The sequence below is a fragment of the Panthera pardus genome, unplaced genomic scaffold, assembly GCF_024362965.1.
Source record: "Panthera pardus isolate Hobbes unplaced genomic scaffold, ASM2436296v1 HiC_scaffold_24, whole genome shotgun sequence".
Taxonomy (NCBI): domain Eukaryota; kingdom Metazoa; phylum Chordata; class Mammalia; order Carnivora; family Felidae; genus Panthera; species Panthera pardus.
This window is the reverse complement of record NW_026526810.1, coordinates 60,947,752-60,968,423: the sequence shown is the minus strand read 5'-3', so window position 1 is coordinate 60,968,423 and position 20,672 is coordinate 60,947,752. Positions and strand designations below refer to the sequence as shown.

At 42.1% G+C, this 20,672-nt stretch overlaps 1 protein-coding gene across 5 annotated transcripts in view; it reads left to right on the top strand.

Annotated features, from left to right (window-relative positions):
• FMN1 (formin 1) overlaps positions 1–20,672 on the top strand; it is a 428,550-nt gene that overhangs the window by 125,717 nt on the left and 282,161 nt on the right. For 3 of the 5 annotated variants that reach the window (XM_019435301.2, XM_019435302.2, XM_019435303.2), the window contains one exon: positions 13,800–13,917. The exons of 1 other annotated variant lie outside the window; for it this stretch is intronic. In XM_019435301.2, the coding sequence (XP_019290846.2) occupies positions 13,800–13,917 (118 nt within the window). Of the gene's footprint in view, positions 1–10,655; positions 12,425–13,799; positions 13,918–20,672 lie in introns of those variants that run through there. One more of the 5 variants, XM_019435305.2, reaches the window with a different exon arrangement.

The window sequence follows — 20,672 nt, the reverse complement described above, 5'->3', positions numbered from 1 at the left end:
TAAAATTTGGACTCTTGAGAATGTATGGACTTTTAAAGCCTGGGAGAACATGGAATAGAACTGAGTTTTATAAAAATACTGAGAAATTTGTCTAGGAATTGTATTTAAATGAATTGGAAACATTGCAGCGGAAGTATTTTATTTGGTTTCCCTAAAATTCAGGCAATTGCTTTTTTGCCTCCTTTGAATGAATTCCACTTTTTCAGCCTCCCTTTTCTGTCTTGAAACTACAGCTCTAGGGGCGCCTGGGTGGCTGTCGGTTAAGCAGCCGACTTCGGCTCAGGTCATGATCTCGTGGTCCGTAGGTTCGAGCCCCATGTCGGGCTCTGTGCTGACAGCTCATAGCCTGGAGCCTGTTTCAGATTCTGTGTCTCCCTCTCTCTGACCCTCCCCTGTTCATGCTCTGTCTCTCCCCGTCTCAAAAATAAAAAAACGTTAAAAAAATTTAAAAGAAAAAAAAGAAACTACAGCTCTATGTGTACTCACTGGACTGAGTCCTGCGAGCTTCACATGGTCTCTTTAAAGCCTGCTCTCCGGATTCTATATGTATCATTTATGTTTCATGTGTGTATTTCAGAAAAGCATTTTTCTTCTCTCTCCAGGATACACATGGACATTTGTGGTTAAAACGACAATCCCATATGACCCATTTCGAGTTTTAAAGGAAGTAGTAGCCTTTGCCTATAGAATGCTCAGGGGACTCCTATGTTAACGTGAGGTTCCAGTGTGTATGGCCTAGTTGTTTTTCTCTTGCCTTTTGATTTTTATAGGCTTTAATTAAGCCATCTTGATTTATTATTACCATTATTTCTAAATTGCATTAAGGACTGCAGCTACTCCATAAATGTCCTGTGTATAACATATATCATAAACTTCCCTCTCCATCTACAGAAAGTAAAAGACCTTGATTCTGGGAGCTGTTAAAACATTCTTTCAGAATATTTCATGATACTTTTTAAAGCATTGAAAGTGACAGTCATGCTGTATATACTTTGGTTTAAATGCCAAATTAAAATGATGTACAAAAAGGAGGCAATAGTGAGTATATGTCATAACTCTGGGAATGTGATTCTTTCACCCACTGATCCCTGCAACTAACCATACTCTACAATGACAGCCACTATTTATCGAATGTCTTTGGTGATGAAGCAAGCACGGGGTTAGGAATATTAGCACATTCAGTTCTTAGTACAGTCCTATGAGTTAAGTATTTTTCCAATTCTATAAATGTAGATACTGGTTCAGAGATGTTAAGGAACTTGCCTCAGTGACACAGCTAGTATGTGATAAGTAATTTTCGTATTGAACCCAAACACGTCCCATTTCAAAGCCATAACTCTTGCCCCTCTTCTCTTTGCCCTCCCATTAACTGTGTTTGAAAAAATAGGATCGTAGCTGTGACAACGCCTACCTTACTTTTTCCTTTGTAATTTTAATGCATTCACACTTGTTTCCATATTTGTCTCTTAAAATGACTAAATTATGAGTATTAACTTAAAGCAATCATCACTGATCAAATCAGGGCTCATAACCTTTGTTTCCCTTCTGTCCTCGGCAAATTCTTTCTAGCTTCAGTAGCCAGTTGGGTCTGGTAATGAGGTGATCTATTTTGCCTCCATTCTGGCTTTTCCATTTGAAGGAGAACTATTACAAATACTATAGTTTGGCTTTATGGTAATGAAAAGAATGAACATTAAGAATCAGATTGATCCAGTTCAAATTCTGGCTTTGCCACTCATTGGTTGTGTAATCTTAGGATTGACCTAATTTCTCTGAACCTCAGTATTAACAGCTATAGCAGTGTCCAGTACAGCAGTCACTAGCTATAGGTGGCATTAATTAAAGTTAAATAAAATTTAAAATTTAGTTTCTCAGTCACACTAGACACATTTTAAGTGCTCAGAGGCTACCTGTAGCTAGTATCTACTGTTTTGGACACACAGATAGAGATCATTTCCATCACTGCAGAAATTTGCACAGGACAGCATTCATCTATAAAATGGGGTTAATGATACTTTTCATGGAGCTATATAGTAGGGTTAAGGAAGGCACGAGAAACCTTGCATAAAGGTGCCCACTCGGGACAATATAGACCTCCTAAAAAATGCTTGTTCTCTTCCCCTTCTTCTGTCATGCATGCTCTTTTCATCCACCTTCATTTTGTTTTAGGTAAATCCATACCTGCCCTAATTTTTTCTGTTGCCTCATTTAAATATAAAATTATTTAGAAATAATACCTGGATCTTTGGTGTTTGAACTAATATTCTCAAGATAACTTGATAACTTTTACCTAAAAAAAAATGTAAGGAAAAGGCAAAGATACACAGTTATGGCATAGCCAATGGCTATGTAGTTTTACTATTGGGGAAGAAGGAGAGTATAGGCAGGAATAGGTTACCTCTGGTTTATTAGATTCCAGATCTTCACCTAAAAGTGTTATCAAGAGCGACTTTAGCCACAATGAAATGCTTTCTTTATGGACTCCATGCCTTCTGAAGTGATTGTCCATGTGGAGCATAAATATTATTGATTTTGGAAAAGCTCAAAACCTTCACAAACATGTCCCAAGAAATTGTGTACCTTAAAGAATACTCCTTCTCTCCCCTCCCCTCCAGCTTCATGGCTAAATCTTGGCCTTTCCTTTTCCCTCTTACATTATTTTATCATGGACATTGAATCCATTTCCAGAGAACCTTTAGTACTGTTTGGTGGAATCAGTCTTAGAAATATTTGATAGTAAGACCCTACCCATTTAATGTAATAACTACTTCAGCCTTGATTTGGTATTTGTAAGAGAAAGGAAATTTTAAATGAAGTAACGCCTTTGGAGTCTAATGACTTGGCATACAAGCAAAAGAAGAAAATGGTTAGTGCCCTGCTGGAGTTGACCTGGGTACTTTCCCAGGCCAGCCACTGTCTGGGAGCAGCCCTTCCCCCAAGTGGGCTGAGGTCACAGTGCTTAGGGATCACACTTTTGGGTTTCAGCAACAGCGTGTTATCAATAGACTCTTGAGAAAAGGATTTTCTTGAGAAAATCCAAATTCGTGTGTTTTTGTTTGTTTATTTATTTTTCTGAAATGATTGAGTTGGTTTAACAATCATCTTGGAGCACAGGAAAAGGATTAAAGAGCATGATGAACTTTGTCTCCTACAGTGGCCACCTGGGAGAATTTTAAGGTAATTTACTCCCTTCAGGTAATACAGATGGGAAAAACAATCCAGAGCGTATTGGCCCTAAAACATTCCAAGGAACCCCTTGAAAGAATTTTCTTTGATGCTCTATTCACTCTTGGCACAGATGTGGCATGGGTGGGTGTTGTATTTAGTAGGCCTTTCTATAACAAAGGATCCTGTTCAGACCAAAGGGCCCCTCTGCCCAAGTGCATATTTAGGAGGGAATTGGGTGGGGCAGCTTCCTGCATGGGCTGTCAGTTCATCAGTAAATACTTGTTTCATATTGGCAAGGCTAAAAAAATCTGTTCGATGCAGGTTGATGGCCCTAAAACAGTTGTTACTTTGCTATGAAAATATATCATACCTATGTGGTACCTACTATGTGCCAGGCATTGATGAGAGTGTCAAACTTATTAGTTCACTTAATGCTCCTAATAACCCATGAAGTAGGTACTTTTCTTATTGCCAGTATGCTGGTGAGGAAGCTGAGGCATAGGTTGCTTGCCCAAGGTCAAGCTTCTTGAAGGAGAAGAGTAGGAGGTAAGCCCAGGACCCAAGGCCAGGATCTTAACTGTGCACCCTGCCCTGGTTCCTGGTCATTGAAAGATCACATCCACACTGCTCTCTCATTTGCTTCCATCCTGACAAGTATGCCCCAGTCTCTCTTTCTGACTTTCAGAGTTTTCTAGTTTGTTACTGACCTTCAACTCATTTTCCCCTGGAGATTTGGTACTGCTCAGTGGAACCAGTCTTAGAAACATTTTACACTAAGACTGCTCAGTGGAAGAAGGCCTTAATCACTGAGACCGGCCCTCGCAATAGGGCAGGTGCAGCCTATTGCTTTTTGGTTTTTAAACAATTAGTAAAAACTGCTGCGGGCCTCTTGTGGGCTGACCCAGAGGGGCTGTTATAAGTTTCGTGTTAGTGGGGAGAGGGAAGGCACACCATGAAGTCGGGGAGGATGCTATGAAGCAGCAATAGAAAGAGAAGCCTAAAGAGGTCTCTGGCTTGGTCTTGTACTTGGTCTCGTGACTCCATTTCCAAGATGTGGAAAGTGAGCATAAGGAGGATGCTGTTCCGGAGGAAGGTAAGCTCATGGGCCAGGGCAGTAGGAAGACCGGAGGTGAACAGGAGTCAGGACACCTCGTTTCCTCTCTTGTTGCTCATGTGAGCAGTGTGAACTGGTGCCAGTTATTTAGCTTCTCTTGATTTCAAATGGCTTCTTCTTTAACACAAGAATGTGGAACGAGTTGATTTCTAGTATTTCTGAAGTCCCGTTCAGCTTCCCAGCAATTTGATTCTACCCACATTCTTTCATAATCCTCAGCTCCTTTCACGGGATGTCATTAGTTTGACAAGTGGCTTTTTTGAGTGCTTGTGATGTCATAATTTCCTCAGATCTCACTGTTTGTATCAGACTTCGTTGAGTAAGTTAAAACACCCTTCCTGGACCAAAAAACCCATCTCTACTCATTACCCCACTCACATCTTTATCCACCACTGCCTGCCTTCCTTTCCCCAGTCCACTGGTATAAACTTGTCTTCTACAGAAATAGTTTCTCTACCCTTACTTACCTTTAGTAATTTTAACTCCCTTCTACTTTTCTCCAGCAATTGTCACATGAACCTAGTTGAACCACTTTAGAAGCTAGAAGCAATTAGTCATTAAAAACAGGCCCAGAACTTGTAATAAATTGGATAAGAGAAACAGGAGAATCATGTGGCCTGATGCTGTGAAACTGACCTCATTTGCTCTACTTTTCCCTTGCCTTTCTGGGGTTTTATGAGAATGTGGGAGGGAGTTATCTAAACTGAATGATTGGGTGGGGGATTCCAAAGAGTAGAGGGTGGGAGGACTTTAGGAAGTTTTTCTTTTAAGCAACGTCCAATTTCTGCAAATTGACTTAAAAAATGCTTTTTAATGCTGATTCCTCTAACCTTATGAGAGCCAAGAAGGTTGGTTCTACTGACTGGTCTCAGGTGATGTGCCTTTTTGTTGCAACCACCCTTTTAGGCTTATCTCACCAGGTGTCTGTGGGACTGATGTTCTTATTACCTGAGGTACAGTTGCCTTCAGCCTCAGTCTGAGAGGATGGTGAGAAGGGAGAAACATGGACAATTCACTAGTAGTAAATTCTTCACACAAATATATGTTGACTTTTAAAGTAGCTGGGTACCAATTGTTTTTAACAAATAGTTACAAAGAACATCACATGGGTCAAGTGCTAACTGTTTTAACTCGGTTGTCTAAGGTGAATCATTTTATCTGACCTTTTGCACAGGTATAGCTGTTAGAAGGCTTAAGGGCCTTAAGGTTAAAACTGTCAAGGAGCATGAGTTTCCTGTCCCCTTTTAGCTAGACTAAGAATCAAATGAACATGAGACAGATGAACAGGAGAAAATCAGATTTCATTTTGTAAATACAGGGAATCCACACAGACATGTAAATTCCAAAGACAGGCAAAATGAGGTATGTATGTCATCCTAAACTGGGTGGAGGTCTGGGACTTCAAAGAGAAGGAAGGCTATTCACAGGACAACACGAGCAGATGTTTGGAATCTAGAGGTTTATCTTGCCATACAGATGGGTCACTCAGATAAAATTTATCTCTGGTAATAGCCATTATACTGGGAAGAACCCTCAGTTTAGATTTTCCTATGTAGTGAAGAGAAGGGCAAAAAGTTTTTTCTGAGCCTGCAGGATCTCCGTTGCCTTCAACACAAAATAATCTTCATGCCAAAGTGGCCCATCTTGGGGTGGCCTGCCCTTGGCCCCTACAGAACAAAAGAGATTCAGGAGAAAGTCTTGGCTTCTACCGGTTTTGTGTAGTAGGTATTCAATAGGTATTCATCACAGAATAAGACACTGAGATAAATGATGTTGGAGAGAAGTGATTATTTTTCCTCCTGAAAATGTTAAAGCATTAAATAGACTCATTTTTCAAGACCAATCAACCAATTTGCAGGCTTCTTAAAAATCCTAGAACAGAGCGCAGGCAGTAATGTCTCTGACATTGGCTGTAGCAACATTTTTCTAGATAGGTCTCCTGAGGCAAAGGAAATATAAGCAAAAATAAACTATTGGGACTATGTCAAAATAAAAAGCTTCTGCACAGTGATGGAAACAACAACAACATTAAAAGACAATCTACTGAATGGGAGAAGATATTTGCAAATGACCTATCTGATAAAGGTTTGGTATCCAAAATACATAAAGAGCTGATACAACTCAATGCTCAAAAACAAATAATCCAATTAAAAATGGGCAGAAGACCTGAACAAACATTTCTCCAAAGAAGCCATCCAGATTACCAACAGACAATGAAAAAATGCTCAACATCACTCATCTTCAGGGAAATGCAAATCAAAAGTACAATGAGATAACAGCTCACACCTTTTTCATTATAGGTAGAATCAACAACACAAGAAAAAATGTTAGCGATGATGTGGAGAAAAACCCTCTTGCACTACTGGTGGGAATGCAAACTGGTGCAGCCACTCTGGAAAATAGTATGGAGGTTCCTCAAAAAGTTAAAAATAGAACTACTCTATGATCCAGAAACTGCTCTACTGGGTGTTTTCCCCCAAAATACAAAAACACTAACTCAAAGGGATACATGCACCCATGTGTTTATTGCAGCATTATTTACAATAGCCAAGATATGGAAGCAGCCCAAGGGTCCATCAGTAGATGAATGGATAAAGAGCTGGAGTGTATTATGCTAAGTGAAATAATTCAGTCAGAGAAAGACAAATACCATATAGTTTCACCATGTGGAATTTAAGAAACAAAACAAATGAGTAAAGGAAAGCAAGAGAGACAAGCCAAGAAATAGACTCTTAACTATAGAGAACAAACTGACGGTTACCAGAGGGAAGTTGGGTGTGAGGATTAAAAAATGTATTTATCATGATGAAAATAAAACGATTTAAAAATTTTGCAGGCTTCTTATTTGAACATTATGGTCAAACATTTTTTTGATTTCTTAAATCACCAGCAATAGTCACATTTCTAATGGTCTGAGAGTCAATATTCAAACATCTATTTGAAATACCATGCTGCTCTCTCTTACTTCTCTTTATTATTTAGATGGTAACTGCTTGCTTTCACTTAGAATTGTTTTAGGTCCAGGGGCACCTGGGTGGCTCAGTCGGTTAAGCATCCAACTTCAGCTCAGGTCATGATCTCACAGCCCGTGAGTTTGAGCCCCGTGTTGGGCTCTGTGCTGACAGCTCAGAGCCTGGAGCCTGCTTCAGATTCTGTGTCTCCTTCTCTGCCCCTTCCCTGCTTGTGCTCTCTTTCTCTCAAACATAGATCAACATAAAAAAAGAATTGTCTTAGGTCCACTGGTTGCTATTCAAACTGAGTCTCACCTATTTACCTTCATGTGTCATGAAAGTGGAGGGCTGGGGTTTTCTTCATCCTTATATCCCTGGAGCCTGGTATGTAGTTGGTGCTTAATAATTGTTGGATAAATACATCTTTGTAACAGAGTTATGCTTCATAAATGAAGGAGGGTTGTATGGGGAAAGCTTTTTAATGTGTTTGACTCCAGGGGGTTCTGTGTTTTGTCTGTGACTAGTACACAAGCCAGCTAGGCTTTTTTGCTTGATTTTTATTTTTTCTAATCAGCCACTCTAGATTTTCCCCTAAGTTACAAGGGGAAAGAATGATCATTCTCACATTGTTTTGTGAAGTTCATCTTCTGTGTCATCTCAGAGGATAAAATACACTTTGTGTCCTAGTGAGAGACTAGTAGTTTAATTTCTGGATTGTTCTCTTGGCCATGGTTGCTTAACAGTTTTGTTTTGTTTTTTTTTTAAGTTTTATTTATTTAACTAATCCCTACACCCAACATGGGGCTCAAACTCATGACCCCAAGATCGAGTTGCACACTTTTCCGACTGAGCCAGCCAGGCGTTCCCATGGTTACTTAATTTTTAAAATAAACCTAATACCTTACTTACCTCTAACCCAGGGACTGGGATCAAATCATTTCCTAGGACTCAAGACTTGCCACAACTTCCATGAAATTGTATTGGCATCCGTGTGTATTGAGAGAATGCTGAAAATCTTAATTCTGCTCCATACTGTTGTATAAAAAGGCCAACAACCTTTGGGGGACACTTTATGTCCCATTTCGCCCAGATGTGCTGGGAGTGCTCAGAAACTTATTCTCGAAACTGATAGTTAGGTCTGAGAAAAATAGAGCCTCCAGTTAAAAAGGTCGACACCAGGGCACCTGGGTGGCTCAGTCGGTTAAGCGGCCGACTTCAGCTCAGGTCATGATCTCACGGTCCGTGAGTTCCAGCCCTGCCTCGGGCTCTGTGCTGACAGCTCAGAGCCTGAGGCCTGTTTCAGATTCTGTGTCTCCCTCTCTCTGACCCTTCCCTGTTCATGCTCTGTCTCTCCCTGTCTCAAAGATAAATAAAACGTTTTAAAAAAAATTAAAAGGGGCGCCTGGGTGGCTCAGTCGGTTAAGCATCCGACTTCGGCTCAGGTCATGATCTCACGGTCTGTGAGTTGGAGCCCCGAGTCAGGCTCTGTGCTGACAGCTCAGAGCCTGGAGCCTGTTTCAGATTCCGTGTCTCCCTCTCTCTCTGCCCCTCCCCTGTTCATGCTCTGTCTCTCTCTGTCTCAAAAATAAATAAACGTTAAAAAAAAAAAAATTAAAAAAAAATTAAAAAAAAAAAAGGTCGACACCAAATAGGTGTCACGTCTCTTCCCCACACATCAGTGTTGGACGGTCTATATGTTGTTAAGAACATAAGACTGATCTTATGATTTGATGTGGTGATTCCTTTTCTCCTCATTCTTGCAGAAGCAGAAGTCTGATTTTTATCAAAGGGCATTTCCTCTGGACAGGAAACTGTTCTAAGACTTGAATGGTGCCTATGAAGCTTTCTGTGTGTTATGGCGGCCTTTTGATAATCCCATACATACTAGCATCAGGAGTGAGTGGGAAAGTCTCCATTTAGACACCAGGTCAAACCAGGGGCCAGGAAGTGCTGTCTTAACTTTTCCATAGGGATTGGTGGGATATTATAATACGTACCCTTTTTGTGTGAGGGTTCCTTTTGAACACACTGCTAGAAATGTATTGCAGTCAAAATTTTTCAGTGTTAATACTTATTGGGGAACATGATTCAAGTCATCAGAGTGACATTCACGGCTGTTCCCTGGTGCACATCAAGTAAGACTGCCGTTTTGCACAAGAAGCTTGTGGCTCCAGCTTCTATTTTGCAGAATAAATTGCTGTTGGTGTTTCACACTTGGGCTCAATCTTCTTGCAGCTTTGCTCAGAGGGCCGGTGATTACTCCTAAGCCAGTTTGACTGCCATGATCCAGTACAGTAACTTGTCCATCCCAGGTGCTTAGTAAATGCCTGCTGACTGGACCAGATTTGAAAAACACTGAGACCTTCAGGTATGACAGGAAGCTGTCCCAAGAGGCAGCCATGCAGCTAGGAAACAGAGCGGCAATTTTTCCACGTCCTTCGTTGCCAAGTTCCCAGCATATGATCAGAGTGTTGGAAACTACCTTGCTCTGATGGTTGGTGGTGATTTTGTCTGCCCTTCTTGTTTTAGGCAAATTGGGTCTGTGATAGAAACCTGACTGACAGAGACCTTTCAGATGTTTTGCCCTTTGGGGGAATGTGGCTCCTTGGGGACCTTTGATAAATAGCTTTGCCTAACAAGGCAGGTTGTGTGTTACCTTGTATCATGCCAGGTTTCACTTAGTTGGTTGGATCACTGAAGCAGAGCGGGGTGCCCTTCGGCCATCAGGATTCCTAAGGAAACCAGGAAGTCAGAGCTGCTGAGCAGAAGCCTGGGGTTGGCACAGAGCGTGTGGAGGGTAATCATTCCTGCTAGGGCTGGGGCTGTTTACTCTGCCCGCCTAAGGCTGGTGGCCACTGGGCGTGGTGGGCGTGCTTGCCTAAGTACCTGTTTGTAGAACAGTGAGACACCGGGGCAGAGCTAAAACAGCAGTAATCTGAAACCAGTTGTGTTGGTTCCCCACCCCCAGACCCCACCAGCTAAAATCTGCATTCCAGATGAAACCTGCAGGGAAGCGGAAGAAAGCATTTAAAAAAAAAAAAAAAAAAAAAAGCTTTGAGAGCTGTAAATCAACTGCTTTTGAGAGAGTTCTTGGCATTTTGAGATCATCTGTTTCCCTACTTTTATTTCTTTGCTCTGGGCTTTGTAAGTGGCTGTTGATCTGTGTGTGCTGCTAGGTTTTTTGGCCTGGATGGTGCACAGGCTTCTGACCAAAATTTAAAGGGCAAAAAGGAAACGTTTCATCATTTTTCTGCTGATTCACTTTTGAATTTCTTGGGCTGATGCGGGGGGGTTGGGGGGGGGCGGGTTGAGGGCTGTCAGGATCTGCTGGCCAGCTCAGCACATTCGGGAGCCTCCCTTGCTCGCCAATGAGGAAGTTGAAAACTATCGGGAGAACTGCAGGCAGGCACTGGGGCGGAGCTCGCAGTGAAGTCCTGGGCCGGGATGACCGGGGCAGACTGACTTTCCCTACGACAAAACCCCTTTTGTCCACGGGAATAAATACGGAAGTCCCAGCAGAGCAGCCTCCCCAGTCCGTGTATAGTAAGGTGCGCAGCCGAGGCTGCGTCTGGGCATTAAGCTCTTCGGACTTCTTACAGCTGGCCCTGGGCGCACCATCCTGGCTCACACCGGAAGGAGGACACAGCCAGTGACCTGAAAGAGACCAAGTGTGCTTGCTTTGGGGCGGAGTCAGGCTGCCGGGTCCTGTTGCTCTCTCTGTCCTGGAAGTTCAGAGCCCATGGTGTGGATAAACTGAGACAGTAGGGAAAGTGACAAAAGCCAGAACTTGCACCGGGGGCATTGCAGAGACATGGAGGGCGTCGGAGACTCTCTGAATGGCAGTGATGAGGTCTCAGAGCCAGAAAAACCTGAAGCCAGACTTGAAGTGGCTCAGTCGATCCTGAGCAAGTTCTCCATGAAGACTCTGTTTGGGTTTACAAGTAAGCTCGAATCTGTGAAGCCTGAAGAGGAAGACGCAGTCCTGAAGGCGTTCCACAGTTTGGTCCTGGATCCAATGCCTCAGCTGGATGATCCCAGCCATGGCTCCCATCCACAGGAGGCAGCGGCCCAGGTTCTACCTGACCTGGGAAATGATGGCAAGACTGCAGGGGCGGAGACAGAGTCTGAGGGAAATCAGAGCATCATAGCAGACGCAGGGATTTCTCTCCTGGGTCAAGAGCCTCTTCCGCTCAGTACTCTGAGCGTGAACAGAGACGATGTCATTTTGGTTCGTGGGACTCTTGTGAACACCACCAGTGATTCTGACTCTGATGATGGTGGCCAGCAGCCAGAAGAGGGAAGCAACACCAGTCGCCCACAGTCTCCCAGTGTTGTAGCTGAGCCATCTCAGGAGCCCAAAGAAAAGCCACGTGATTGTGGGGAAAATAGTATCACTGGGGAAAGGGATGATGCAGAGTGCTGTGCAGAAGGTCCTCAGAGGACCCCATCCGAGATAAGTAGCAAACCCGAACCTGGTGATGGTGGTCTTCAGACAGAGCACAGCCCCGTCCAAGGGCAAGCTGGAGAAGAAAGTTCCCAAGATCCACCCGCAGTAACAGACCAGACCTTGATTGTTGGTGTTGCCGAGAATGCCGCGTCAAAAAAAGAAGTCCCTGGGGAGAAGGCATTCCAGCTTCCAGCCTTTTTTAGTGGACTTCGTGTGTTGAAGAAAGGGGCTACTGGCGAGGGAGGGAAGACCATCACGGAAATTAAACCAAAGGATGGAGACCTGGCCTTGCTCAAATTGACGCAACCTGTTCAGAAGTCCTTAGCGCAGGCAGGGCCGCAGACGGTGAAGACTGGGGAGAAGACAGCTGACCCAAAGGCCACTCCCACTCTCCTGGAGCAGCTCTCTCAGCTGTTCATCCTTGACATGCCCAAAGCAGAAGTGAGGGCAGGAGACCCTGAACAGCCCAGAAAGGAAGAGATGGGCTGCGGTGCTGCCCAGGAGAGCCAGAGCGGCCCCAGCGGAGCCCAAACTCAGGGTGGAGAGGTCAAGCCAAAGCCTCCAGAGACCGCCCTCGAGGCCTTTAAAGCCATATTCGTTCGTCCCCCCAAAAAGGGGACCACAGCTGACACCTCGGAGTTGGAAGCTCTCAAGCGCAAGATGAAGCATGAGAAGGAGTCCCTGAGAGCTGTGTTTGAGCGATCCAGGTCAAGGCCAGGGGATGGCCCCTCTGATTCCAAAAGCGTATGTAGAATTGGGTTTTGTGTTTTGTCCTAAGATGCAGTGAAACCTGTAGTTTTCAGGTTTCCTCTCAAAAGCGAGTCCCAACTACCTATTGTTAGTCTCTTCTAGGTGAAGAGGATTAAGATCAAATCATCCTTGTAAGGGGTAAGGAGTGAAACTGGCGTTTTCTGTCTTCCTTATATTTTTCTGGAGTGTCATAAAAGGGCTATACATAAAGATGTGTGGGTAGGAAAGGGAAACTGTCACTCTGAGCTTAAGCATTAATAGATGTTCTTATAAAAACTAGGCAGCACGAGGCTGCGATGCAGGAGGGAGAAACAGCCCGGATTTCCTCACCACCTAATTATACCTCTGCAAAAACTATATTTTAACTTTGAAAGTCTGCCATTTGGCGACATAGGTGTTTGTGTTAGGATTAAAATGTCCCCGTGTTGGTTACAAGGCACCCTGATCACTAGGTTTAGATTGAGACCCGGTTTTAATTCTAACTCTGCCATTTCTTGGCCGGGTGACCTTGGTCCCCTCTGAACCTCCATCCCCTCGTCCGAGTAATGAACGGAATAGCCTTCACCTTACAGGGCAGTTGTGAAGATTAAGTCAAGTTAGTACCCGGTAAGCACCTAATTAGTGAAGGCTGCTACTATTAAGAAAATTAATTCAGGTAATTCATGAAGACTAGCAGACACCTGTCTAACAGATCCTAAAGGTTCACGAGAACCGTGAGTAGAATTTTAGTGTCAACTCAGCATACAGTTATCATCCCCTCTTATATACTTGATCAGTAAAGATGTTAAAATTTTTAAAATCTTTGGAAACATTCTTAGGCTGTAGTTAAGAACTAAACGCGATATAGCATTCTCCTAGTTGTAAAACTCAACCCCTATAAAAATGGCTTGAGTATGAAGGCCATCTCATTTATTGAAAGAAAAGGAAAGGAAAACAAATTGAAATCAGCAATGTGTTGTGCTTAGAGAGGTGTATCTTGACCTACAGCTGAGTTGTTTGGGATTTATCTATTAACATTCCTATAAATGTACCTGATTATAGTACATTTATATCTATGTCTTCAGTTCAAAGTTTGTGATTTCTTTTTAGATAGTTGTATGATAAACATCATGTATTATTTGTTGTATCACACATGGTCTTGAGTGTGTGTGTGTCCCCCCCCCCCCCCCCCCCCCACAGCCTCCCAACTGATCACTTTACCTTTCTGGAAAAGGGTCATTCTGGAGTGAGAAGTTTCAATTACAGTGAATGAGTGCAATGTGCAACAGGCCATTAAAAGTGATTTTAGGGTTAGAGTTAGCATGTTTTCAGGGATTAAATGGCATTGACCACATTTCATTTAACTTTTTCTTTCCCCGCTTTTCCACAGCCTGACCACAGCCCCACTGAGCAGGACGATAGGACTCCCGGCAGACTCCAAGCTGTCTGGCCACCCCCAAAGACAAAAGACACAGAAGAAAAAGTGGGATTGAAGTACACCGAAGCAGGTAATGGGAAAAGAAGCCAGGTACCCAGAAATGAATCCTTTGCTGCAGTGGCTTTTAGTGCTACTTCAGTACTCCCAGAATTTGAGTTTTTGTTTCGCTGTTAAATGTAAGATTGAAGCCTTTTCTTTTGGGTTGTGCTGTTAAAGGGAACCTTTGCACAGTTATCATTAATGAATCTCTCAGAGATGAAAGGTGAATGCAGTGGAATGAATGACGGGGGGCCAGGTGTGTAAAGTAGGAGAACCTTTGGGGAGCTAACCGAGCAGGTAGATTACACATTCCTCAGGAAGCAGGTGGTATTCTTCATACTGTTGTGAGCTGGCGGGGTTGCTGGAAGAGGCAGAGTATGATTCTCCAGAGCTGCAAACCGATTTGTTGTTTGTCTTTGAGAATGCTTTTGAGCTACAGGAACCTTGTGTGGAGTGAATGTACAGAGGCTGTATCAGTTACTCTTTCACTTTTGTTACACAAAGCTTTATTTAATGCATGGCCAATTTTAAAGCAATCTAACTCTCTGGAAACCTTCCCAGGAGCTTTGCTTGAATATGTTAAAATGGAACGGGCATTTAGATATTTTTACTCTAACTGGAAGGTTCACAGGGGGAAAAAAAAAAAAGTAGAGGATGGCGTATCTTGATTGAATATATGTGTTTATGTATCTTGGATGAAAGCTCTTTGTTTTTGTCCTGATATTGGAAGATTATCTATTCAGGTTCATATTTTGCTGGTTGTCTTCGGATATGTGTGTACATGAAGATCAGTCTGTTTACGGAAAAAGACTTTGCTTCCTATTCACTGATAAACATGAATGGATCAAATTTGGGGTGGTTTAGTAATATGTGGGTTTTCTGCAGTATCTTAAATTACTTTAGTGATTGAGAATACAGATATATTTTAAGTTGGCAGATGAATCTTCACTTCTACAATCTGATGGCTTTTAGCCTCCACTTACACAATTGCAAACTTGTGGCTCTCGCAAGGCATCAACTACTTCATAGCATTTTTTTTTCCTGTAGTGCTTGACTTACAGAATGAAAAGTGTCATAGCCTCAGCGAAAAAAAATATATACAGCTGTTCCAGTCTTCTTGCCTGCAGTTGATTTTTTTCCAGAATTGGAGTGTTGGTGGTTGCAATAATTGAACCACCTACCAAGTTCTTTCTCATGATCTGGCACAGTTTGAACAATTAAAAGTGCTAATGTTTGCTTTCATGGAAAACCAGAACACTGAGAGTTCTGATTCCTAGTTCATATTGGTGATCCAAGTCTTGTTCCTGTTGGTGTGTTGGGGCAGTCTTCTGTATAATGACGGGCATTTGCTGAGTAGAGAAGTAACTAAATGTCATACATGGCTTTCTAATCCACTTCAAGTCCTATTTGGGGGCATTTATACCTCTACAGAGATTCCTTAGTCCATTTCCGGAAAGTCAGAGGAACACTGTAGTTGACCTCCTCAGTGGCTTTCCCAGTCTTGGCTTGTCATGAAATGTATTCTCACAGCTTCCTGAGGTCTTGGATGAGATGGGGGGTGGGAAGTACCCATAATAGTGGGGCTCCTGGATGAGCTGTGACAGTACAGTGACCCAGAGGGCTGGGTATTGTCCGAAGAAGGCCTCCCAAGTCCCCAGCCGGTTCCCACGGGTGGCAGCACTTTCTTCCCATGCTGCCAGGTCTGGTGCTGCACTTTCTTAGAGGCTTCTAGGTGCTCCTTACTCTCCTGATGTCCTTTCGGTGGGTGTCAAAGAAGATAAAGTGCCTGCAGTTACCTATTTTTTACCCCATTACTTGATCTTAGCGTAGGGTTGCCTTGTCATTGATTGCTAATTTTGAGGAAGCTATAGCATTTTCCTTGTGATTTTCTTAAACTGTTGTTGAGAAAACTGGAGCCTTGTAAGCATTTGGTGTATTGTTTAAAGCATTTTATGTTGTTGCCATTGGTTTCCCTGCCTTGAGGGAAACCTACAAAATTTGCCACTCGGCAGAGACACAGAAACCGTGAGATTAGATTCAGGATATTTAAGGTGTTTGAAGTCTTATGCTTTTATGTCTTCAGTGCTCTTTATTTATCCTTAGGTGTATAAGACTCTAGCATTCCTATTTCAAGTGTGTTGTTGGAATTCTGTGCTGTGAACATTTAAGCCTGGTCCTTGGCAGAGCTGGGAAAGAAATGGTGTTTTTCATCATGAGTCCTACACTGTCCTTGTGCCGCCCTCAGACCCTTCAGACTTGCTACTGCTTGGATTTTCCTTTATACAGAGTTTATCATTCATTGATTTCCCCCCGCCCCCCCACCAAGGTCTTAAGAGATCACCTAATTACCATAAGTTCACCTTTTGTTCAAGGATAAAAAGAAAGCTGGTATCAGAGAATCTGTCCCTTTAAACTATGGCTTCTGGAGCTCTCTAGTCCTAGGAGGGTAGCTGGAGCCCACTGCTAAGAGGCTCTCTGCCACTCCCAGAGCCATCAGCATCATTTATAGTTAGTGACACTGCAACTACCTTCCTTGGCAGCTAAAGCCCATCGGAGCCTCCAGGGCCATCCTGGTAACACTGTGCCCACCATCGGGGGCTCTTCCACTGCCAGTGTTTGAGCTCTTGGAACTTCGGTGATGTGCCAGCTAAGAGAATCACCAGCACCCATCAGAGCCATCGTGCAGGAGACTTGCTGCAGGTGCTGGAGTTGACCTCTTCTGCTCAGTGAGCAGCCCCAGTGTTAACTCATTGGGCCTGAATTGCTCTACTCAAATAAGAGCACATTGCTTTCTGCCATCTCCTGTGCTGTGCCCTCTTACCTCATTGTCTATGCAGTCCTGCTTTGTGTTTGGGATGCCTCACACCTATTGGGAGTGGAAAGAGCATTTCCCTCCCTATTCCTGGAAATTGGGATTGGGACAGTCTGACTGACAGACCCCATGTTCTTCTCAGAATGGTCTTTCCTTCTTTGGGTATAGGAGTTTGCTGTTGAAACAAGCTTTGTGGGATGATCTTGGTTTTGTGTTTTGTTTTTGTTATTTTTGAGGAATCTCTTTCAGCGGGCTCCTCATAGCCTTAGGAGGTTAATCAACTCACGTTGATTCTGTGCCACTTGACTGTGCTGCAAGACCAGAAACATCTGGATGCCGGTAAACTTGATTAGCTTTTGAAGCTTGAGGCAAAGTAAGACTCAATCACAGCAAAGTGAAAAGGTGTGTTGTGAAACCTAAAAGTGTATACCTTTATATGTAATGTGGCGAAAGCAATTTGTTTCTATGAGAAATAGACAACCAGTGCTCTCTGCTATTTCTCTTCTAACATGCTGTTTGGTACATGCTGAAGTTATATAAGGGTAAGTAACTTGCCCAGTTTTTGTTGTGTTTTTTTTTTAAATATTTTTATGTTTGTTTATTTTGAGAGAGAGAGAGACAGAGAGACAGAAAACACAAGCGGGGGATGGACAGAGAGAAGGAGAAACAGAATCCAAGCAGGCTCTGTACCATCAGCCCAGAGCCCAATGGTGGGACTTGAACCACAAATTGTGAGATCATGACCGAGCTGAGATCGAGTTGGACACTTAACCAACTGAGCCACCCAGACCGCCCCCGTAACTTGCCCAAAGTCTTAAATAAAACCTGGAAAAAAAAAAAAAAGAAAAAAAATAAACAAAACCTGGAAAACACAAGGATCTTGGTACTGTGAATGGTTGAATCATAGAGTTAACATAGGGTTAAATGTTTTTTTTTTCTCAAATATGAAAAAAAATGTTCTAAATCATGTTAGGTCACTTTTATTTTCTTTTTTGCTTTGTGAAGTTTCTTTGGTTTTTTTTGTTTTTGGGCAATTACATATATTGCTGTATTAACTAGGGTTCTGTCAAGAATCAGGTGACCAATTCGGGGCACCTGGGTGGCTCAGTCGGTTAAGCGTCCAATTGTTGGTTTTGTCTCAGGTCATAATCTGGAGGCTTCGTGGGTTGCAAGCCTTGCATTGGGCTCTGCATTGACAGTGTGGCGCCTGCTTGGGATTCTCTCTCTCTCTCTCTCTCTCTCTCTCTCTCTCTGCCCCTTCTCAGCTTGTGCTATCCTCTAAAAAACAAAACTCAAGAAAAAAAAAAAATCCTCTCTCTCTTTCTCTCTTTCTCTCTTTCTCTCTTTCTCTCTTTCTCGACTCTTCCCTTCTTCTCTTCTCTCTCTTCTCTCTTCTTTCTCTCTCTTCTCTCTCTCTTCTCTCTCTCTTTCTCTCCTCTCCTCTTCTCTCTCTCTTCTCTCTCTATCATATCTTTCTCTCTCTCTTCTCTCTCTCATCTTTCTCTCTCTCTTTCTCTCTCTCTTTCTCTCTCTCTTTCTCTCTCTCTTTCTCTCTCTTCTCTCTCTCTTTCTCTCTCTCTTTCTCTCTCCTCTCTCTCTCTCTCTTTCTCTCTCTTTCTCTCTCTCTCCTCTCTCTCTCTCTTCTCTCTCTCTCTCTCCTTTCTCTCTCATCTCTCTCTTTCTCTCTCTCTCTCTCTCTTTCTCTCTCTTTCTCTCTCTTGCTCTCTCCCTCCCTGGCTTGTGCTATCTCTCTAAAAAAACAAATAAATAAAAACAAACAAATAAAACATTAGGTGACCAACTCAAACTGGATGATTTGATCCAGAGTTTGTTAGAAAGTCTTCACAAAGGTGTGGGCAGTGTTTAAAAAGGCACGAAGAGCTGGAGCAGTGTCTGGCACCACTAACAGTGAGAAGCTTTTAAAGCCTTAGACTTGAAGGGGCAAAGGGTAAGAGGAGCCACTGGGGAAATCCAGAACTTCAGAGGGAGGCTGAGTGGCGATGTGGCGAGGGCTACCCGACAGGAGCTGTGGCCCTCAGTAGAGGGATGGCAGCCAATCTATGGTGACTTGACAGGGAAGGATCTGGGAAATAAATAGCTGGACTTTGTTCTTGGTCTTGTTTCCCACCATTGCTCCCAATGGCCAAAGACAAGTCAGAGGACTGGGAGCCATTTTACACCATTCCTTTAGGACAACGAGGCCCAGAGTAGGGCACCAAAGGGGGACGTGTGGATTTGAAGTAAAAGACAAGTTACCCAGCAAAGTTATACTCCTGGCAGGCTCCAGGTTAGAGAAGTTTGTAAATCTCCTCAGTCAGCATGGAGAATTGGCATACGTTTATCTCCGTTACACTTGACCACACAGGGTTCTAATACAATGGCATGAAGAAATAGTCCTGGATTTTTTTTTTTTTTTTGGTTTTTTTGTTTGTTTGTTTTGCTTGTTTTTAATACTGTGGGAAGATTAGGTCTTCTGCTTTAATTAGTTTCATAGAAAATATAATGGCCATCATTCAGAGCCTTGTTCTGTAATTACCTTCTTCGCCTTAGTGTAGATACTTTGTTTACTGATCTAAGAAAATCTTCTCTAAGTGTTAAATGTTTCCCTGTATTACAAAAGAAAATAATACATTTTGGAAATAACCAGAAATATCACAAAGCAAAAAAAAAAAAAAAGTCTCTAATTCTGTTTCCTAGAGAAACCATTGCCAATGTTTTGAATTCTGATGGGCCTATGTGAATTGAATACTTAGAAACTTTTTGATCATCTTGTATAGTCTGCTTTCACACTTGAAAATGTGTGCCTGCATTTTTTTTTATTGACTGCATTTTAACAATGATTATATTTATAGAGATAGGGTTTTTCAAGGTATTTTGAGTTACATAAAAATGGAAATAACAGTTCTGTAAATATTTTTGTTTGTAAACACTTAATTAAGATACATTCCTTGTGGTATAATTGTTAAATGTAAGAGTATATGCCTTAATGTCTTCAATGTATATTAATTGCCAAGCTAGTTTCTTATATTTCATATGAAAACAGTACTTCTGAAACACTGAAAACAAGTTTCTGTCTTTATCATTTGCTTTTAATTTCACTTGTGTCTGGTGTGAAGGCATTTTAAGTATTTGTGTATCATCAAATCTATTTTCATTTTATTATATAACTTTTCTTTTTTGGTTGAAGACCTCTCTTTGGGGCACCTGGGTGACTGAGTTGAGCATCCGACTGTTAATCTCAGCTCAGGTCTTGATCTCAGGGTTGTCAATTCAAGCCCTATGCAGGGTTTTGTGTTGGGCATGAAGTCTAGTTAAACAAGAAAAAAACCTCTCCGTACTCAGATCATAAATATTTTCAAATTTTTTAAGTGATATTTTCCCTAACTTTTCCTTTCTTCTTTATTTCTATTTTACCTCAAAAATTCGTTTTGGTGCATAGCTTAAGGCAGAGATCTAAGACAACTTTTTCCCCCCTAAATTGCTACTTTTATAGTAGGCTCCTGTAGTGACTGTATGCAAAATTTGGGACTGTTTGGGGCTTTCTGTTTCCTTATGTTTGTATTTTATATGGGTATCTTAATTATTTCGGCATTAAACTACATCTCAGGCTCTGTTTTCAAATTTTTATGGAATTTTTTTTCAATATTAAAAAGAATCTTTTGGCTTGCTTATTCTTCCAGAAAATCTCAGTTTACCTTCGTTTCAAAAGGATCCATTTGGGATTTTTGCTGGTAATTGCACTGATGTATGAATTAATATGAAGGTACAAATGAGAATTGAGATCTTGAAAATGCTTAGGATTTTTATTCAGGAACATATCTTAAGCTGTTGAAATTTTCTTCTTTGACTCAGTAAAAAAAACCATTGCCTGAATTTTTTCTAAATATATTCCGAGGCATGTATTTAAAAAAACAAAACAAAACAAACAAAAAAACCCATGACATGAATTTGTGTCTTGTGATTCGTTTTTCCTA